This window comes from Mastacembelus armatus, unplaced genomic scaffold (assembly GCF_900324485.2).
Source record: "Mastacembelus armatus unplaced genomic scaffold, fMasArm1.2, whole genome shotgun sequence".
In the NCBI taxonomy this organism is placed as follows: domain Eukaryota; kingdom Metazoa; phylum Chordata; class Actinopteri; order Synbranchiformes; family Mastacembelidae; genus Mastacembelus; species Mastacembelus armatus.
This window is the reverse complement of record NW_022872861.1, coordinates 264,261-283,345: the sequence shown is the minus strand read 5'-3', so window position 1 is coordinate 283,345 and position 19,085 is coordinate 264,261. Positions and strand designations below refer to the sequence as shown.

At 41.1% G+C, this 19,085-nt stretch overlaps 1 protein-coding gene across 4 annotated transcripts; it reads right to left on the bottom strand.

Annotated features, from left to right (window-relative positions):
• Positions 1-113: 113 nt before the first annotated feature.
• On the bottom strand, positions 114-18,173 carry csf1rb (colony stimulating factor 1 receptor, b). 4 transcript variants are annotated; one of them, XM_026310308.1, is made up of 22 exons: positions 18,080-18,173; positions 10,162-10,437; positions 9,586-9,891; positions 9,316-9,452; positions 9,077-9,239; positions 7,870-8,251; positions 7,547-7,662; positions 7,354-7,462; positions 6,770-6,936; positions 6,575-6,696; positions 4,968-5,094; positions 4,754-4,855; positions 4,549-4,659; positions 3,940-4,099; positions 3,537-3,610; positions 3,346-3,434; positions 3,127-3,249; positions 2,915-3,026; positions 2,727-2,826; positions 1,314-1,440; positions 1,103-1,196; positions 114-1,018 (listed from the first exon to the last, which is right to left on the bottom strand). In XM_026310308.1, exons 1-22 carry the CDS (start codon positions 18,135-18,137, stop codon positions 960-962), a joined length of 3,114 nt encoding a protein of 1,037 aa, XP_026166093.1. In that variant the 5' UTR covers positions 18,138-18,173; the 3' UTR covers positions 114-959. The 4 variants fall into 4 exon arrangements, with proteins under 4 accessions (XP_026166093.1, XP_026166096.1, XP_026166095.1 ...); XM_026310311.1 differs by having other exon boundaries at positions 6,575-6,687; XM_026310310.1 differs by having other exon boundaries at positions 9,077-9,236.
• Between the last annotated feature and the right edge of the window lie 912 nt (positions 18,174-19,085).

The following is a 19,085-nucleotide window of genomic DNA, read 5'->3' as shown; positions in this document are numbered from 1 at the left end:
TGTTTATTGTTTTTGTCTTCCATATAATTGCAGATATTTTGTCACATTAAAAATCCATGAAAATACATTAAACATGGAGATTTATGGTGAAATAGGAAAAACGGGAACAAATCCTCCAAACTGCATCAGCCTCAGTTTATTTAGACAAAAACCCAGGAGACACTGTCTATTAAATATAAAACACATTTCTGATCAGACACAGAGTAGAAATCAAAGATTAAAGATTTAAAAATGACAGATTTCATGTTCCACAACATCAGCTTTATTTTATTAGTCTGATGATTTAATGATCTTAGATCATCAAAGACTAATTCTTCATCAGTCACAACTGGAAGTGATTTATAACAGTTTTACTATATGAACAAATAAAGTGGGACAATGAAAAACTTTTATCATTCACTGTCTCTGCTGTCACAATCTGTAATAAAATCATAAAAAATAACTCCGTTTGATTAGTGGCCAAAGAAAAACTTAATTAGTCCAAAATGTTATTTGGTTAGTGGCTGATTCTTAATTGTGTTTGTAAATTTGATCATTTTTGCTTTGGTTTGTTTGTCAGGAATGAAATTTTGTATAAAAAAAAAATCATCAATGAGTCTTTTCAATGGTTCAGTTCACGGTGCAGAAACTGTAGTTGTTAACGAACATATGGACAAACAAAGCACAGGTGTGGGCGTCTCTATCTGTGTTCAGGTGTGTTTAACATATTTGTTGGGACGAAGTCCAGTGTGTAAACTTGTGGTTTCCTGGTGTTTGAACAGTTAAGTGTGTGATACTGATTTTTATCATTGATTAACAACCTGCTGTGGCTCAGGTTGGAGTTTAACGGACTAGACATGTGCGCTTGTTGTGGACCTTTCTGAGCTTCAACACAAACTGAAACTCACGCTCATTCACCATCAAATTGAGAATCAGCAGAAACATGAGAAACTGAGCCACATTCTAATTGGACGAGACGATCAGGACAGCTGGTAGACGTTCATCATCGGCTCCTGTTCCTCTTCGTCATCACGGCGCTCTGAGGAGATCAGGACAGGAAGTGGGTTCAGGTTTACAGGGGAACTGTCTCTTAGCAGCATCTGATATCAGTTGGATTAATTACCTCTCTGATGCAGCTCTTCTTCTCTCTTCAGTGTTACTCTTCCTCTGACCTCCTCCTCTTCTTCTCTGCTTTCATCAATGTTTCTGTATGTCGACTGAGGAGAGAAGAAGTGATGAGTTCAGGTACCAAAGGTTTAAACTGCTTTCTGGTTTCAAACCTGGCGCATATACCGCAGGGTACAGAAATCCTCTCATGTCTGATTGGTCCTCACCTGATGGCTGTGATATGGCAACGTGTCATTGGTGGAGGGAAGGAGCCTGCTGATGAGCGTGCCAATCATTTTAAAGGTTGGTCTGTCAATGGGTTCGAGACTCCAGCAGAGAGTCATCAGCTGATACCTTAGAGGACAGGTGTGTTAGATCAATAATAAATGTGTAAATGAATCTCCAGGCAAAACCTCAGAAATAATCACAACCATCAGAATAAAATCTTCAATTAAGACTCTAAAGGGTTTTATTGTCAGTTGAACAACCAGAAATCATTACTGATCCACCTTCTCAAGAACAAGTCACCAGCTTCTAGCATGGAACACCTGAAGATAAGGTTGTCCATTATGATTCAAGCAACTTGGATTGAATACATAACACCAGATTCATGGAAGGACTTCACAGTAAATGAGATTGCTAACCCATAACTGGAAAGCTCCTGGGCTAGATAAGTTGCAAAACGTCTGCTGTGTGAGTGTGATTCAATATGAACAATACAAGATCCTGTGTGGTTAACATTTGGAAGCACTGTCCTACTCTTCAAAGGCAAGGACAGAAAAGACCTGAAGAATCATTGACCAATCACAAGATCTTAATGGCTGCACCGACAAACAGAACATATCATTTACTCAAGAACCCTCCCAGACAAACAGAGGCTGTTGAAGAGCATCTAGAGGACGTAAAGATCAGTTAATGAGTAAAATGGTTATCACAGGCAAAGAATCTACATCTACAGAATCTAGGTACGCCATGGACAGATTACAGGAAAGCATTTGACATTTTGCCTCATACCTAGACTGCTACAATCATGGAAATCTATTGAATATGTCCAAATATTACTTGATTTGTCAAAGCATCAATGAGAGAGTGGAAGACTGAAATGTGGCTTTATTACACTGGAGGTCACATCATAAAGCAAGAAATATCTCAAGGTGACTCCAGCTCCCTTATTATTATTATTCTGCTTAGCGCTGACACTGTTGATGAACATGCTGAATAGAGAAGGTGTTGGATTTGACATCAGTGATAAAGTCAGCCATCTAACATTACATGGACGATCTGAAACGATTTGTGAGGGATGAGACACAGCTGAAACACGGTCTGACAGGGTTTGGTCAAAATGGAGTTTGGTCTAGATAAATGTGCCATGGTTGTCTTTAAATGTGGTAAACTATTTAGCTGTACGACCAAACAGTCGTCAGAAAGATGAGATATACAAGGACGTGGGTCAAGAAGTGCCAGTGATGATAGGAACATTAGGTCAGAATCCCCCAGGCCACCCCTCAGCAAGGGAAGTGCAAAAGATCCCACTTATGGGCAAATGCATCCTTAGAAAGATCTCTTGCTGAGATCTGAATTTACCAGATAACCACAGATAAAAATGTGAGTTAAACAACAGCAATAATAATAAATCTCACATCTCTGCTGGAGCAAACTCTGGCGGGGCCATGTGGTGGCCATCTTTGATCATCTTGTAGAAGTTGGTATCCACAGCAATGTTTGGATACGGACTCTTACCTGAACAGGTAAATACACACACAGAAATTCTCATCATTAGAAATCAACACCGATTATAATTAGAGCTGTGATGTGATTGGATGTTTACCCAGAGAGAAGATCTCCCACAATAGGACCCCGTAAGACCAAACATCACTCTGCACAGTGTAAACACACTGGAAGATGCTCTCTGGAGCCATCCACTTCACTGGGAGACGGGCCTGTCAAAATAAAGGACAGGAAGTGTCAAAATAAGAGACAAGAATCAGAAAGTATTGTTTAGACTGTCAGGTAAACAGAATGTGGAGGTGAAACACAGACGTTTCCCTGCACAATGTAGCTGTCGTCATTGCGAATGTCTCGAGCCAAACCAAAGTCACAGATCTTCGCAACGCAACGATCAGTCAGCAGGACGTTCCTTGCCGCCACGTCTCTGTGGATACACTGTTACAGAAAGACAGGTGAGAGACAGACAGGTAAGGGCAGGTTGCTGAAGGTCCTCACACATAGAGATTCACAAGCATGCGTGTGTTTTCTTACATTTTTGGTCGACAGGAAGTCCAGACCCTGTGCCACCTGGTACGAAAATATCATGAGGTCACTGACAGTCAAAGTGTCTGTCTGCACATCTGAGAGAGACACAAACAGAAGGATCTGCAGGTGAGTCCAGGTGAATTGAGATGAGTTAAGTGTGCTCAGGTGTGTGTGACCAGGTGAGTACAGGTTGTTACCCTGGTGCGTTTGTCCTGGACTGAAAACAGGCTGCATCTCCCGATACTCTGAACAGCATGAGATCCCACTGTCACTGCAACAAATGTGATTGGACGAGACCAGTTAGCTGGTAACTGAACCACTAATGAAATAAATGACTGAAGCTGCTGATGTCAATCTGAGCTAAATGTCCTGACAGGCAAAGACATAACATTTACTGTAGGAGAGCTGGGGACACTGCAGTGCCAAACAGAAATATGTACAATAGAAGTAGAACTGATGGAAAGGTTGATGCATTTGTTAGTGTTTTTAAAAACTGGTTGATAAAACAAACTTAGTAAGAAATGACAGTGACCGTTTATTCTGCCTGTCTCATATAATAAGTTCAATTGATCTGTCGGCTGAAACGGGAATAACTCAGACCTCCTGAATCTGGCATGCTGGGCAGCCATGTTCTTGTACAAGGCTTTCTCCTCCGCTTCATTCACACTCAAAATGGACGCCATGAAATCCTGAGCGTGAGACCGCAGGAAGTTGAGCATGTCACCATGACTACAGTACTCTGTGATCATCAGCATGGGTCCTGGGGGTGAAAGGTCAAAGTTACCAAGTTAGAATAGATAAGATTAAAAAAAAAAAAGCTTTATTGCTGACAGAAAAACTCTTCTCATTCAAATCAGTGAGATTTACAAAGTAAAATTGTCCTGAGAGAAATATAGTTTTATTCTATGAAATACTGTAACTATAATTTTCATTATCCACAAATTAATTAATTATTTATGTATAAAACACCATAAAATTGCAGAAATTAATTTTACATTTATTGGTAATGTTATACAGAACAAGAAAGACCTGGTAATTTTCTAAAGGTCACGGTAAATTTTATCAAAGAAACTGGAAATATTAGATTTGTCAGGGATTATTTTCAGTGGTGGATTAATGCACATTTTTATTTTCATCAGTCAAATTTATGTCTGTGTAATTTTAATATATAATCTCATGTTGATATTTAATAATTAAAATCATCCTTGCCTCCTTGAGTGCAGGCTCCCAGGAGGTTTACGATGTTGTCATGGTAACCAAGATGGCTGAGGATCTTCAGCTCTGACATCAGAGCTTCACGCTCCTCCGAGTGAGCACTTGCTGTTTATTTCCACAGGAGACATAAAACCGTATGAGCACAGCAGAAAAGTGTTGGACAGGTAAAAATTAAGATGATGATGATGTGAGGACTCACGTTTGAGCATTTTAACCGCGACTCTTGTGACATTGTCAGTTCCCAGACCATACGCCGTTGCCTCAACAACCTTCCCAAAGGCCCCTGAGCCCAAAACAGCACCTGGTACCAGGTCAAAGGTCAAATGTGAAGGACTAAAGCACAGAACACTGAAGACACCTGTTCAAGAGGTCAAACTGAACATCACTGTCATTTTGATCACATGATCTCATACCGAGACGGAGTTTGTCTCGGGGAAACTCCCACTTCTGGTTGTACGGCAGCTGAGTGGGGTCAACAAAAGTGTAGTTGTTTCCACTGGTGCTTTCAATGATCTTCCAGCGAATCTCATATTTGGGTTTCTGAGAAAAGAAATTGAAATGTGACAATTAGCATGTTAATGAAGATATTTGAAGTGCAGGTTGTGATTAAAGCAGTGAAAACTGATGTGATCCATGTTTTTAAAAAAAAAAATCTGACCCAATTTGCTTAAATTGATTTAATGTGTAATAGTGAACACAATAAGTCACATATTTATGTTTTTTAGTTTACAGATCAGTAATTTAGCTAAATCCTGTCACAGAGCAGGTTACACGTGTTTGCAGATAGTGATCTATCTTTCTATTAGAACCATGTCTGTCAGTAGAATATCCATATTTGTCACATTTCCATAAATAATTTTATTTGGACCCAAATTTGCATCTTCAAAGACTATTTAACAGAAAAAATACTTTACTCAGATATATAGAAGGGTTAGGGTTAGGGTTCTGGAGAACATGGGAATCAGGAAATCATGGAGCAGGGAAAACTGGAGTCACACACAAACAGCAGACGAAACCAGGACACTCGGGAGAGTGTGGAAGGAAAGCTGAAGTCCAGTGAAAACACGGGAATGAGGTATTTACCAGGGGTAAGGTTATACCTCAGGGATCAGGATGAAACTCAGAAAAGGGTTGGTGCACACACAGGGGACAGGCAGATCACAGCAAGCCACAGATACACACAGAGAACTCACAGAATGTAGGGAACAGGATAAAGCGCCACAGAAAGCAGGTCAAGGTAGACCAACAAAACAACAACACAATCCAGCAACTAGGTGAGGCAGAGAGCAGGTCTAAATACTCCTGCATGACTAATCAGTATCAGGTGAGGCTAATCACAAAGCTGCCTAGGGAACACACACACACACACACACACATACACAGGTGAAACTAATAAAAACAGATGAACATAAAGCTACCTGGGATAAAACCAGGTGACAAAGGAAATAAAACCCCAAAATAAAATTCCACACACAGGAAGTCCTGAACGTGGATCATGAGGGATCATTCAGAATTTGTGATGCTGACACATCAAGGTTCAGGGAATAAAATATCCCAGTCTGATAAAACTGGAGAATATGTTAAAATGGTGAACACAGCAAACACACATTTAGCTTCAGTTTGTCATTTTAAACAACACATAATTACCTCCATTCATCGTTTCACATTTACATTGTTATACCACATTCATTACAGTTTGAAACTAAAAATGTAATAATTGGCATGTTCTTAGGAAAATTAAATATGACATAAATAGGATCTGATTATTTTGTTTTTGTGCTCATTGTAGAGCTTTTTTTCAGGTTTTTTGTACAGATTTCTTTCTCTGCTCAACATTGTGCAGGAACTTGGATCATTTTAGTCATAACAGAGAAAATTTATTTGGGATTTCTACAAACCTAACAGGTTTTGTGAAGGTAGTAGTTATAATTTGGTGGCATGCATCCATGATACTGTACATATTGTGCCTGTAACAATGTACTTATTAATAAACAGAATACATAGTGATCAGTAAGCATACCTGTCTCCACTTGTAAAAGACAACCAATAGGAGCAAGAGAAGGACGGCCGTGGCACTCAGAGCACCAATCAGAGCCGGAGTGAACAAGGAGGTTGAAGGTTTTAAATCCAAACCTAAAGCAACTACAACAGGTTGATTTAAAACACACACAAGGTTTTATAATAAATGAATAATCACGTTTGTACTGACACTTACGAGGAACAAAGACATCACGTGACTCCCCGATCTCATTGTAGGCGACACACTCGATAGTGACATCATCACCAGGTGACAAAGCAAGTTGTCTCCTCACCTCCTCCTTCTCATCATCCTGTGAGGGCCTGTCACCTGGATGCACCTGAGAGCTGGAGACATCTGCACACCTGCAAGAGGAGTTGAAGCTGTTTCACCTGTCCTGTTTGTTATTTTACTCTTTTCTGATTTGATCTTATCTCCCGTCTCATTTTAATGTTTAATGTTTTATACATGGTTAATGGGTTTATAAAGGACTGCATTAAAATGACAAACCCTTGGTTCTTATTCTGAATTCAATTCTGGTTAGACCAACTAGTGTGTGTGACCAAAAGCTCATATCAATAATAATTTCAGGGTAAAAGAAGAAAGTGTACAATTTTTTTTAATCTTTTTACTTCACACAAAAAAATCACAGAATCTGTCAAACATTTCCTGTAGCACCACCGTCAGGACATGTTTAACTCTACTCCTGCTCATTTTGTTGATGTAAGGAACCATGCAGCCTGTAGGGGGAGCTAATGAGCGTTTTGTCTATTGGTACATACGTGTTGTGAACACCAGGACAGGTGTACCAGAGGATTGTGGGTAATGGATATCCAGAGCTGGTGCAGGTCAGAGTGCTATTCTCTAGAGAGGTGATGGCTTTTGGAGAACCTGAAGAAAAACATCTGAATTTATAAGTTAATTAATTCTGGAGATTCCAGAATCCAGAATTCAATCAGCAGCTCAGTTTCTTACGATATACTCGGAGGTCGATGTTTTGTGAGCCACTGAAAAACAAATTTGAAAAATAAAACGAGTATCGACCTCGATCCTCCTCTCGGACCCGCCACAGCAGCAGGCTCGACTCTGACCTGCAACATAAAAACAACTTGTAACTCCAACTAAACTGCCTTAACAACATGGAGAATAATGCCTTAACAAAGCCTAACACCAACATATCACCTTAACAAACTGCATCATCAAATACCACCATAACAAAACTTTAGGTGATAGTTTTGGAGTACCACGTCTCTCAGACCTGCTTTAGAACTCTAGCCTATAGTTGTCAGTGTGCTAACCTGTATCCATTAACACTGTAGCTCTCCTGGTACACTGTGTTGTTGTCATTGTTGACATGTGGTGATCTTGTCCAGCGCTGGTCCCTGATTAGAGGATATCCCTCCATCACAAATGTCAGTGTCACATCTCGACCTTCATAGACCTCCACTCTGCTGGTGCCACTAATGTTAGTGATGTTCACATTTGTTCTTATAGAGCTAATGTTAGCAGTAATTTCACCCTTCCCTTCCAGTGAAATACCACTAATATTAGCTTCTAGCTCTTCTTGCGCCTTCCCTGGTGTAATTCTAACACCAGAAAGCAGGCCCCTATTGACTTCTGTGGTCTTGGTGTAAACATTAGCATTCTGTATCTGCAGGTAGATCCTCAGGTAAGGAGCATCTGACAAAGGAGAAAAAGAGGGAGAGTAAATACTTCATCAGTCTCAGTTTGTCTTTATGGTGTTACCAAAATACACAGTGGGATGTGCCAAGTAATGGATGATCCTTCCTTCCTGTTGTGATTGCCCTGTCATATGGCCCCAAAGATGGAGTAACCAGGCCATGCTGTCTCAAATCTTCAAGGCCCCATAACAACAAAACTCTCCAGCCCTTATTGTATATCTGGACAAATTTTCTGCTCTCCCTTTACCAACCTATTACTACTATCAGGGTCATTCCTTTGGTCTTCCAGAGTCATTCACCGGAGCTTGCTGCACTGTCGGCCATATTTCTTGCTGCCTGCTTTAGGCTGTGCCGATTTTTACTTATTTCATTCAACAGAGAAAAGACTGACTTTCCAACAAGCCCTCTAGAACCAGCCTATACTGGGCGGACCTTAACTTTCCAGCTGTGCCTCCATAGTTACTGTATGTCTGTACATCTGAGCTTTTTCCTCTCAAATGTCACAGAAAAACAGACATGTTTCTGACCACATCACAAAATCTGGTCTTAGACTGGTACTAACTGTCTCCTGAGGCACTAAGAGCTGACTTCCTCAATCTGCCCTCAGTCTTCCTGCATTTAGCTGCCCTAACTTATACCTGAGACTGATCTGGTGGTTTCACATCTGCTCCTGCATGAAAACACACAGGAAATAAAATAAATAATTTTTAGTTATTATCTTGTTCCTACAGCCTATTATAATGTTAGAATATGTTATTATAATGTTATTGTGAAGTTACATGTTATAATGTCATAATGTAAAGTTTTTAGTTAATTTTTTTACCCAGAACTCTGAGCTGTGCGGTTGTCATGGAAATGCCTGCTTTGTTGACAGCAGTGCAGGTGTAGAGTCCACTGTGTTTCAGACTGACAGCAGAGATTGTCACGGTACTGTTGGTGTACAGATGGCGGTTGCTGTAGTGACGACTGACAGTGACGTTCAGCTTCTGGAACAAACAAGGAACCAATTAACATCTTTGTTTGTCCACTGTAAAGATGAGCAGCTGACCTCTGACCTCTCACCTGTGTGTTTGGGTGTGTCCAAGTGATGTTATAAAAGTGTGACGGGTTACTAGCCAGACAGGTGACCTCAAACTTTTCTCCTTCCAGACGGATGAATTCATCCTGACTGACAGACAGAGAGGGAGGATGTCGCAGCCCTGTCGGCAGGTAGGTAGACAGACAGGTGGACAGGTGGAGAGTCAAACAGAGACCAAGACAGATATTCAGATACACAGGTGTACAGACAGACCGGTATTCAACCACACAGGTGTACAGACAGACACGTCTTACTAGGGACAACCAACAGGTCAACAGGTTTGGATTTGAACTCTTTTCCATCTTTCCAGCCGGAACAGGTGTAGCGTCCATTGAATGACCTGCGCATATCCTGGATCAGGGCTCCTCTTCGGGGGTCAAAGGTCACATTCATGCCCTGGGGTAAGCCCTGTCCCCTGCTCCTAATGCCGCTCTCAGATTGAAGCGTGAGATTTGTGATGGATGGGTCAGTCACCAGACACCTGAGCATAAAGTCTTGGCCTTCTTCGATCTCAGGGGACCTACGAGGAGTGACGAACACACTGGAGGGATCGGTAGCGTCTGAGTGAGGAGAATTAAGGGAATCTGGTGGTCAGACTTAGATCACCATGAAGGGTATGAAAAACATCACTGCTAGGAGATGAGTCACGAACAACTACCTCTAACAACATGAATGTTTCTTCCCACCACCGATTTGAAAATCTACAAAAACAGTTTGTTTCCTGACTTGTCCTGGTGAGTTGTTACATCTGGAACTGGACAGTCCAAAGGGGGGATTTTTGGATTCAGCCCTCTCACTTAAGAAGGGGGTGTGGCTTCAGCTTATCTTACCTTTGACATACAGGTGGATCCAGGTTTCTAGGTGACCTAGGCTCTGGTTGATGTACACACAGCGGTATGTTCCTGTGTGTCTTGGGTCTGAGCTCTTGACCTCAAGTGGGTTTGGCAGTTTGTCCAGGTAAAGAAGACGAAATGCCGTGCTGGACAAACGGACCAAACTGTTACCATGGCAACTGAGGGAGAAGGAGGACCTGGCAGTCAGAACCACCTCAGTTTGGTTTGGCAAGAAGTCAAAGTTGAGATGTATTGAAGGTGGACTGGGGGGATCTGAAACCAAACAGACCGAAGACACTGTTAAATGTCACACCTGAGTCCAAAACGAGAAAGTGAATGACCGATACTTGTGAGGTGAAAACAAATGCCACCCCAAATGAATCATGTTGTTCTGAAACCCAAAGTGGACCACATTGCTACAGTATAATCAGTCTAGGCTGTAACCATCAGACACCTGCAACAATAAATTGTCTTGAATTTTTGATTTGGATGTTTTTGGCAACTAAAACATTTTAAATATTTGTATTTTCCATAGGAGGACCAGTGGGTGTGAGCAGGTTAAGAACTAAAGAAATAATAAATAAATATTAACAATCAGCAGCAGATGTACTCAGTACGCTATAGCACACAGAAATACTCCCACTGAATGGATGGTACAACTTCACTTTATTTTAAATCAGAAGTCAACAGATACAGACGAAATAAAAATTCCTGAAATCACATTTAATTATTGTTATTATGGCTACTACTAAGGTTTCCAAGTGACAGGAAGTAATCACAAACATTACTTTTGTTGTTGGTTTTATGAACATTATGTTTTTTAAAATAAAAAAACATTTTTTGATTGTTATATATTAACATTGAAGTTTGATTATCATTTTAGATCTATCAAGATACCCATAGAGCAAATCACCAGGTAAGTTACTGGATAACACGTTAATAACTGACAGTGTCATTGGTTGGCTGGTATCAAAACCTAAATCACTGGTTGGCTGAATAAGAGCAGATTAACCTTATTGGCTGGTTGAGAACATATTTCACTGTCACTAAAAACAGATGATCTAATTGGCTGCTGGTGGAGGATCTCATTGTCTGGCAGCAGCAGGTTTCTTGGTGATGTCCTGCAGGTGGGAGACGATGCGGGATGTCTGCAGCAACAAAGCCTGGTGGTTTTCAACCAGCAGGCTCTGGTGGCGAGCCACATTCTGCAGGTCTTGGATTTGCTGGGAACCCTGAGGAGGTCAGATTATTTAAACTGGGTCAGATTGGACCATATGATTTCACCATTAAATAAACTTAGACTTTCTGAAGCACATCTCAAGCTGCTAACTAGAAAACTTTCCTTTAGCTCAGACTAGATTAGACTTGTTTACCAGTGCAGTCTGGACAGGTTATGGTTTACTTAGTCTGGCAATCCTAAAATAATATCTGATCCATGTTCCCAGGACTTCAAGAAATGTGGCCTTGTTGGCCCAGTTGCAAATAGATTAAATTAGACTAAACTAAACTAAGATAATCTGAAGTAAAACCAAACAAAAATAAAATAAAACGGCTCTAAACAAAAATATAAACCAGAACTAAAGTTTACTCAACTAAGCTGAAATAAGTTAAAATTTATTCAAACTGAACTAAACTAATACTCAGGTAAACTAAAGTGGACCCACCTGAGTTCCCAGTGTGCTGAGCAGTTGGACCACCTGGTCCTGGCTCCTGGTGGCCTCCTTCTGGACTTGGACCAGTTGTGTCAGCAGATCCAGAACCTTTTTCCTCCACAGTGCCTCCTGCTTCTGATCCAGGACCAGCTCTGACAGCCTGGGGGTGGAGCTTGGGCCCATGGGGTCATCATCTGATTGGCCAGGATACTGGGCGGCACCCATTGTCATGGCAGCAGGTGGGTTGTCATGGTGATCACCTGCAGCGAAGACGACTGAAGTCAAAACTTCAGTTTTTACACGACACGTACAGGATTCATGTTCTTGGGATTTTCAGATTAAAAGTCCTGTTATATTAAGCGCTGGGCTACATATAATAAAAAGTTGAGCGGGTTGTTAATTTGTAATACTTAAAATAATAAAAAATAAATAGTTAGTAATTAAAATCTTTGCTGGAACAAAGTTGCATGAGACGGTTCGAGATTTAAGTTTGAAAAAAAAAGCTGCTCAATTAGACAAATGAAAGATCAGTTTATTCATGAACGTGTTTTTGGTTTTGACGAATCTGAAAGTCAGAGTTGTTAAACTGACTGTATCCAGGCTGGTCAATCAGTGATCAATATACCAATATACAGATTAAGAACACATTTGCTGCGGCTTCATGTGACAGTTGAAGATTCACGTCATCGAGTTTCACAATAAGAGTGGAAACAGGAAGTGAAACTGGGTGTATGTGTGTGTGTCTGTGTGTGTGTGTGTGTGTGTGTGGACTTTGGACAACATCTATTGATTAGTGACGGACAGTATATTGATTGTTTAGTGATATTGGACAGTTTTTCAATTGATCACAGAGATAATGGAGTTTGACTTCAGACTCAGACTGAAGCTGCATGTTTGTTCACATCGGTCGAGACGTTGAAAAATAAAAATCATAAAACAAATCTGTCCAATGAAATTGCAGCAATAAGGGATACACAAAAATCTATCACTTCCCATTTGGTGATTTGATCGTTTGATTGATTTAATATTAGATGCTCTGTGGTACCCGTCAGTGTTTAGACCTGGTCCTAAACTCCGGGACAGGGTTGGGTTTGGGTTCTTACAGGTGTAACAAGACAAACATTTGCACGTAAAGCTCATGAAAAGGGGACTGTGCTGAAAGCTCATCTTGCTCCTGATGCATGCTGGGAAATGTTTTTTAAGCCACATCAACAATAAATTGTGTAAATAAAGAATTTCTGAGTTGGTGAGTCAGAGCTCAGTGTTTCCACAGCAGCAGTCTTTATGATCAATGAATATCATCAATATCTGTTGTTAACAGATTATTAATGAACGGTCAAGATTTTATGTTTGTCATATTTTCCGAACAGTGTCGGAGCGAGAAGCTCATGGAGCAGCACAAACACAGACCAGCTCAAAGCGACTGATGACACAAATACAAGGATTTCACACCAACTGCTCTGAGTCTGTTCTGGAGAAAGTCCTGCAGTTAGGAGGTTTCAGGGGCGCGGCGGTCTGATGAAACCTCAGAGTCCGGAAACACATTTTCTACCAGAGACCACACATGCACAACCAATGGTGTGTGTGTGTGTGTGTGTGTGTGTGTTGAGGGTCTTTTCTCCCACTTCCTCCTTCTACTTCTTCTTTGTTGGAAACTGTGGGACTGGTGGAGGAACTGGTCACCACGGACATGTTTACATCCACTCCAGGACTGTGTCATAGTATTTGCTGTGGTATTTGCAGTAGTAGGATTATGTGTAGCAGCACTGAATATATTTCTGTGTCATTTTTAAACAGGTTACAGGTGAAATTTGGATGAAAAACATCAAACGTAGTTCCTCATAAATCTCCTGTGGCCCCATTTTTAAACAGGGCATAGGCACCAAACGGGATCTGAAGGTGGTGTCCTTCACATCACAGGTTGTGATCTTTAAAAAACAAACCTGATGGAGAACGTGCACACCTGTACACAAACTCTGAACCATGAATGTGCCTGTTCTGGAGCAAGTGGAGTTAGCAACACAGATGTGAGGTGGCGACCGGAAGTCAGACTGTAGAGATGACATGAGCAAGGAAAGACTGAAGGTGTTGATGCCACACACACATTTAATTTCACTACAGATCAAATGTCTGAACCACCCTTATCACGCAGATTAATTCCCGCAGTGGGTCTGTCTCACTGTCTGAAGTTACCTTAGTTCTTTTCTCACCTGTCACCGTGATTCGCCTGATCAAAGAACAGCTGCGGGCTCAACTCATTAATTTGCAGATCCACATGGTAAATGGGCGTGTCAAGGGCGGGATATGAGGCCGATTCAGAAGACCACCTTACAATTCTAGGTGGTCTGTGATTTACAAAGGTAATCTTTGTGTACAGGGGTGTGTGCACGGTTTTATAAATCAAAATGTTTTCAACTATAGATTTTGCACAGCGATCCATCGACACTGGGCGATTATAATAAGACAAATATTTAGAAAAGATCTGACTGCTGCTGGATGAGCAGGACCTTTTGGCTCATCCAACCCTAACCCAATACAAAGATTTAATCAGGAGGGATCATCTACAGGAGTCAGCACCTCATACAGTGCCCACCATAATCAAATTATTGGCACCCCTGATTAAGATGTGGTAAAAGCTGCAAAATATACAGTATCTCACAGAAGTGAGTACACCCCTCACATTTTTGTAAATAGTTTATCATATCTTTTCATGTGACAACACTGAAGAAATGACACTTTGCTACAATGTAAAGTAGTGAGTGTACAGCTTGTATAATCTGCTGTCCCTCAAAATAACTCAACACAGCCATTAATGTCTAAACCGCTGGCAACAAAAGTGAGTACACCCCCCAAGTGAAAATGTCCAAATTGGGCCCAATTTGCCATTTTCCCTCCCCGGTGTCATGTGACCCGTTGGTGTTTCAAGGTCTCAGATGTGAATGGGGAGCAGATGTATTAAATTTGGTGTTATTGCTCTCAGTCTCTCATACTGGTCACTGGAAGTTCAACATGGCACCTCATGGCAAAGAACTCTCAGAGGACCTGACAAAAAGAATTGTTGCTCTACATAAAGATGGGCTAGGCTATAAGAAGATTGCCAAGACCCAGAAACTGAGCTGCAGCACGGTGGCCAAGACCATACAGCGGTTTAACAGGACAGGTTCCACTCAGAACAGGCCTCGCCATGGTCGACCAAAGAAGTTGCGTGCACGTGCTCAGCGTCATATCCAGAGGTTGTCTTTGGGAAATAGACGTATGAGTGCTGCCAGCATTGCTGCAGAGGCTCAAGGGGTGGGGGGGTCAGCCTATCAGTGTTCAGACCATACACCGCACACTGCATCAAATTGGTCTGCATGGCTGTCGTCCCAGAAGGAAGCCTCTTCTAAAGATGATGCACAAGAAAGCCCTCAGTTGCAGAGACAGTTACAGCAACAGTTTGCTGAAAACAAGCAGACTAAGGACATGGATTACTGGAACTGTGTCCTGTGGTCTGATGAGACCAAGATAAACTCATTTGGTTCAGATGGTGTCAAGCGTGTCTGGCAGCAACCAGGTGAGGAGTACAAAGAAAAGTGTGTCTTGCCTACAGTCAAGCATGGTGGTGGGAGTGTCATGGTCTGGGGCTGCATGAGTGCTGCCGGCACTGGGGAGCTACAGTTCATTGAGGGAACCATGAATGCCAACATGTACTGTGACATACTGAAGCAGAGCATGATCCCCTCCCTTCAGAGACTGGGCCTCAGGGCAGTATTCCAGCATGGTAATGACCCCAAACACACCTCCAAGATGACCACTACCTTGCTAAAGAAGCTGAGGGTAAAGGTGACGGACTGGCCAAGCATGTCTCCAGACCAAAACCCTATTGAACATCTGTGGGGCATCCTCAAATGGAAGGTGGAGGAGTGCAAGGTCTCTAACATCCACCAGCTCTGTGATGTCATCATGGAGGAGTGGAAGAGGATTCCAGTGGCAACCTGTGAAGCTCTGGTGGACTCCATGCCCAAGAGGGTTATGGCAGTGCTGGAAAATAATGGTGGTCACACAAAATATTGACACTTTGGGCCCAATTTGGACATTTTAACTTGGGGGGTGTACTCACTTTTGTTGCCAGCGGTTTAGACATTAATGGCTGTGTGTTGAGTTATTTTGAGGGGACAGCTGATTTACACTGTTATACAAGCTGTACACTCACTACTTTACATTGTAGCAAAGTGTCATTTCTTCAGTGTTGTCACATGAAAAGATATGATAAATTATTTACAAAAATGTGAGGGGTGGACTCACTTCTGTGAGATGTATGTAGTGTGTATGTATGTAGATGTATGTATGTAATGTACTGTATGTAGTTTTTATTGCAGAAGCATAATCTCACACAACTGACCCAAAACATGTGGCAAAATCTGCTAAAAAATGGTTCAGCAGACACAAAATCAAGCTCCTCCAATGGCCATCTCAGTCCCCAGACCTCAACCCGATTGAAAACCTATGGGGTGAACTGAAAAGGAGAGTGCATAAGAGAGGACCCCGGACCTTGGATGATCTGGAAAGATTATGCAAAGAGTAATGGTTAAAGATCCCTCTCTCTGTATTCTACAACCTTGTGAGATATTATAAGAGATTAAGTGCTGTCTTGTTGGCAAAAGGGGGTTGTACGAAGTATTAAGATCAAGGGTGCCGATAATTGGGGCACACATGATTTCATATACCCCGTGACCCTGGTTCAGGAAAAAGCGGGTATAGGAAATGGATGGATGGATGATTTCATATAAAGTCAATTATTTGATTTTATTTATTTTGTTTTTTGCTGAATAATTGTACTTCAATTAAAGGTTGGATTTTTCTCTTTTTTTCTGAATTTTGGTTCTATTTTTAAAAAGAAAATGAATTTATTAGAAGCTTAAAATCCAATCTTAACCAGGAGTGCCAATAATTGTGGAGGGCACTGTATTAAGGACTAATACACAGGCAGTGCATTACACTGGAACTTTCCTTTATACAATCAAACTAATGCAGAACATTTGGGCAAAAGTGGTGCTTATGATATAATAGAAAAGTGAACATAAACCCTGTTCATGGTTTTTTCTCAGTCCATGAAGGATATTGTTGATGCTGCAGGTGATATAAATGCGCAGGCATTAATTTTATTTTTGCAAATCAGCACCAGACTTTTATACTTTTCCTAATGTGACAGGAGCATCGACAGCACACAGGTGGAAACAAAAGTCCCAGCAGGGACATGCCAGTTTTTGTCTGTTCTTCCTATTTGATTCAAAGACACTAAGCAAAACCCTAAAGACGACGTGTTGAGTTAAATGTGGAAACAAACAAACCCGAGCAGAATTATCCTAAAACCCAACAAGAATCAACATTTTCCTTCCCACAGCGTCTGATCCAGGTGTGTCACCTGTCTGCTCAGGTTCAAAGGATTTCAGTGTTAAAGCATCTTTCCTCTACCTGAAAACTGTGGAAATGAGTTGGATTGAAGAAATGTTTGAGTCCTGTTGATGAATAGTGATGAGAATAATTTCATATATATTTTGGTTTTGTTTTGTCTGTGAAATATTTACATTCATTTGTGAATAATCCACGTATGAAATAAACAAGTTAATGTTTAAATTAATTAAAAGGAGTAAATAAAGAGAATTAAAACTTCTGCTAATCTAATTATAAAAAGTAAGAATAAAGTACTGTATGTGTGCTGTTGAATTTAATGTACCATGTGTACCAGTAGTTTTATTTCCCTCCGGTGTTTTCCAGAGTCTGGTTTTGTTTAGTGAAACCAGTCAGAGTTTTACTGGGAATGAAATTTCAGGCTGTTATTAACACGTCATCGTTGCTCCTAGTTAAAGTTAATATTTTTGGTTTATTTATGATTTTCCACAGCAGAAACATGTTGATAACTGGAACATGTATTCAAACTCAAATCTGCCCTGAAGTAAAAACAATAATAAAAGCAACATCATTTTGTCGGTACTGAAGAGATGAGTTCAACACTGAACTCAGATTTATATGAATTATTCAATATTCAGTATAAACAATTAGTGACCTTTTTCCAACTGCTACTGATCAATATTTAATAACTGTTAAATATGATCATGATGATTTTATAAATGTTTTTGGTGGTTTCATCTTTTAAAAACTATTAGAGAAAAGTGAACAATTGTTTTATGATTGTGTTCCACCCATGAATAAAGATGATTGACCCTTAATGAGACATTAGCTCCTGATTGATTAACACTAATTAAATGTGTTTGTTTTCTGACCTTGAGCAGCGCAGCAGCAGCTGAGGGCAATCGACAGCAGCACAGAATGGACCAACATCTCTCTCTGTGTTGTTCAGGCTGGAGTCGAACTGAGTCTGACTCAGACTTCCTGTCAGACCTCGACCTGATGCTGCCCTCAGCCCCACCCCCCTTTTCCTGTCAGACAAAGTAAAGGGGGCCTCAGTCCTGCAGGTCTGAGATCAGTGTTGAGTCCCTCTTTTGTTCCTTAGATAAAAGCATTGGCACACACTGATCCTGCACAGGTAGAAGAACTGCATCACTACCCGCTGTACAGGAAGGGCCCCTGGGCACTCTGGGGGCCCCAAACTGTTTCCATACAGACTTCTGTCTCTGCAATTTGATTAATTTTGACTCCTAGACCATGATGGTATCAGAACAAACTGTGTCTGGGGGATGGGCTCTGGTTTTAAGGCCTGAACTTTTGTAGTTGTTGTGAAGTTGTGTAGCAGTTTGAGCAGAAAACCACAGGTACAGTCGTATTATCACAGAAAAGTGTGATAACCAGCAGTTATTTTCTTTATCAAAATATCTGACAGGTGAAGTCCAGGTGAGCATGACCATGCATGCGCTCAGTTTAATGTCGGAGAAATGAAACCAGAAACCTGAGCTATGTCCCACGGGAGCCACCAAGGTTAGTTAGCTGTGTATTCAGATGTGTTTACACTGAACACACCTGGACTCACCTGTCTGATCCACTGGTTCAACAGGTTTGCTGCACTGACTGGACCAACAACTGACCAATCACAGCTCAGTCAGAAGTGGACTCTTGGACAAACTGAAATTGTCTTACTTCACATGAAGAAACCGTCTTCAGTCTCAGGTGAGTTGCACCTTTGAATAATTGGAGGTCTGAGATGATCTGGAGTCAGTGTTTATACTGAATCATATTGTTGCGTTGCTGTTCTTCAGGTGACACCACAGGAAACAGGTGAGTTTTCACCAAAACCCCCAGGAAATTCATGACGGCTAAATAAACAAGTCCACT

What these genes read in the sequence shown, in the direction of transcription:
- csf1rb (XM_026310308.1), bottom strand. Translation starts at nt 18,137, where the DNA reads ATGTTGGTCCATTCTGTGCTGCTGTCGATTGCCCTCAGCTGCTGCTGC. An exon ending in TGACCTGTTGGTTGTCCCTA is followed by an intron (nt 9,453 to 9,585) that starts GTAAGACGTGTC and finishes ACCTGCCGACAG; the next exon opens with GGCTGCGACATCCTCCCTCT. An exon ending in GTGGGAGATCTTCTCTCTGG is followed by an intron (nt 2,827 to 2,914) that starts GTAAACATCCAA and finishes TTACCTGTTCAG; the next exon opens with GTAAGAGTCCGTATCCAAAC.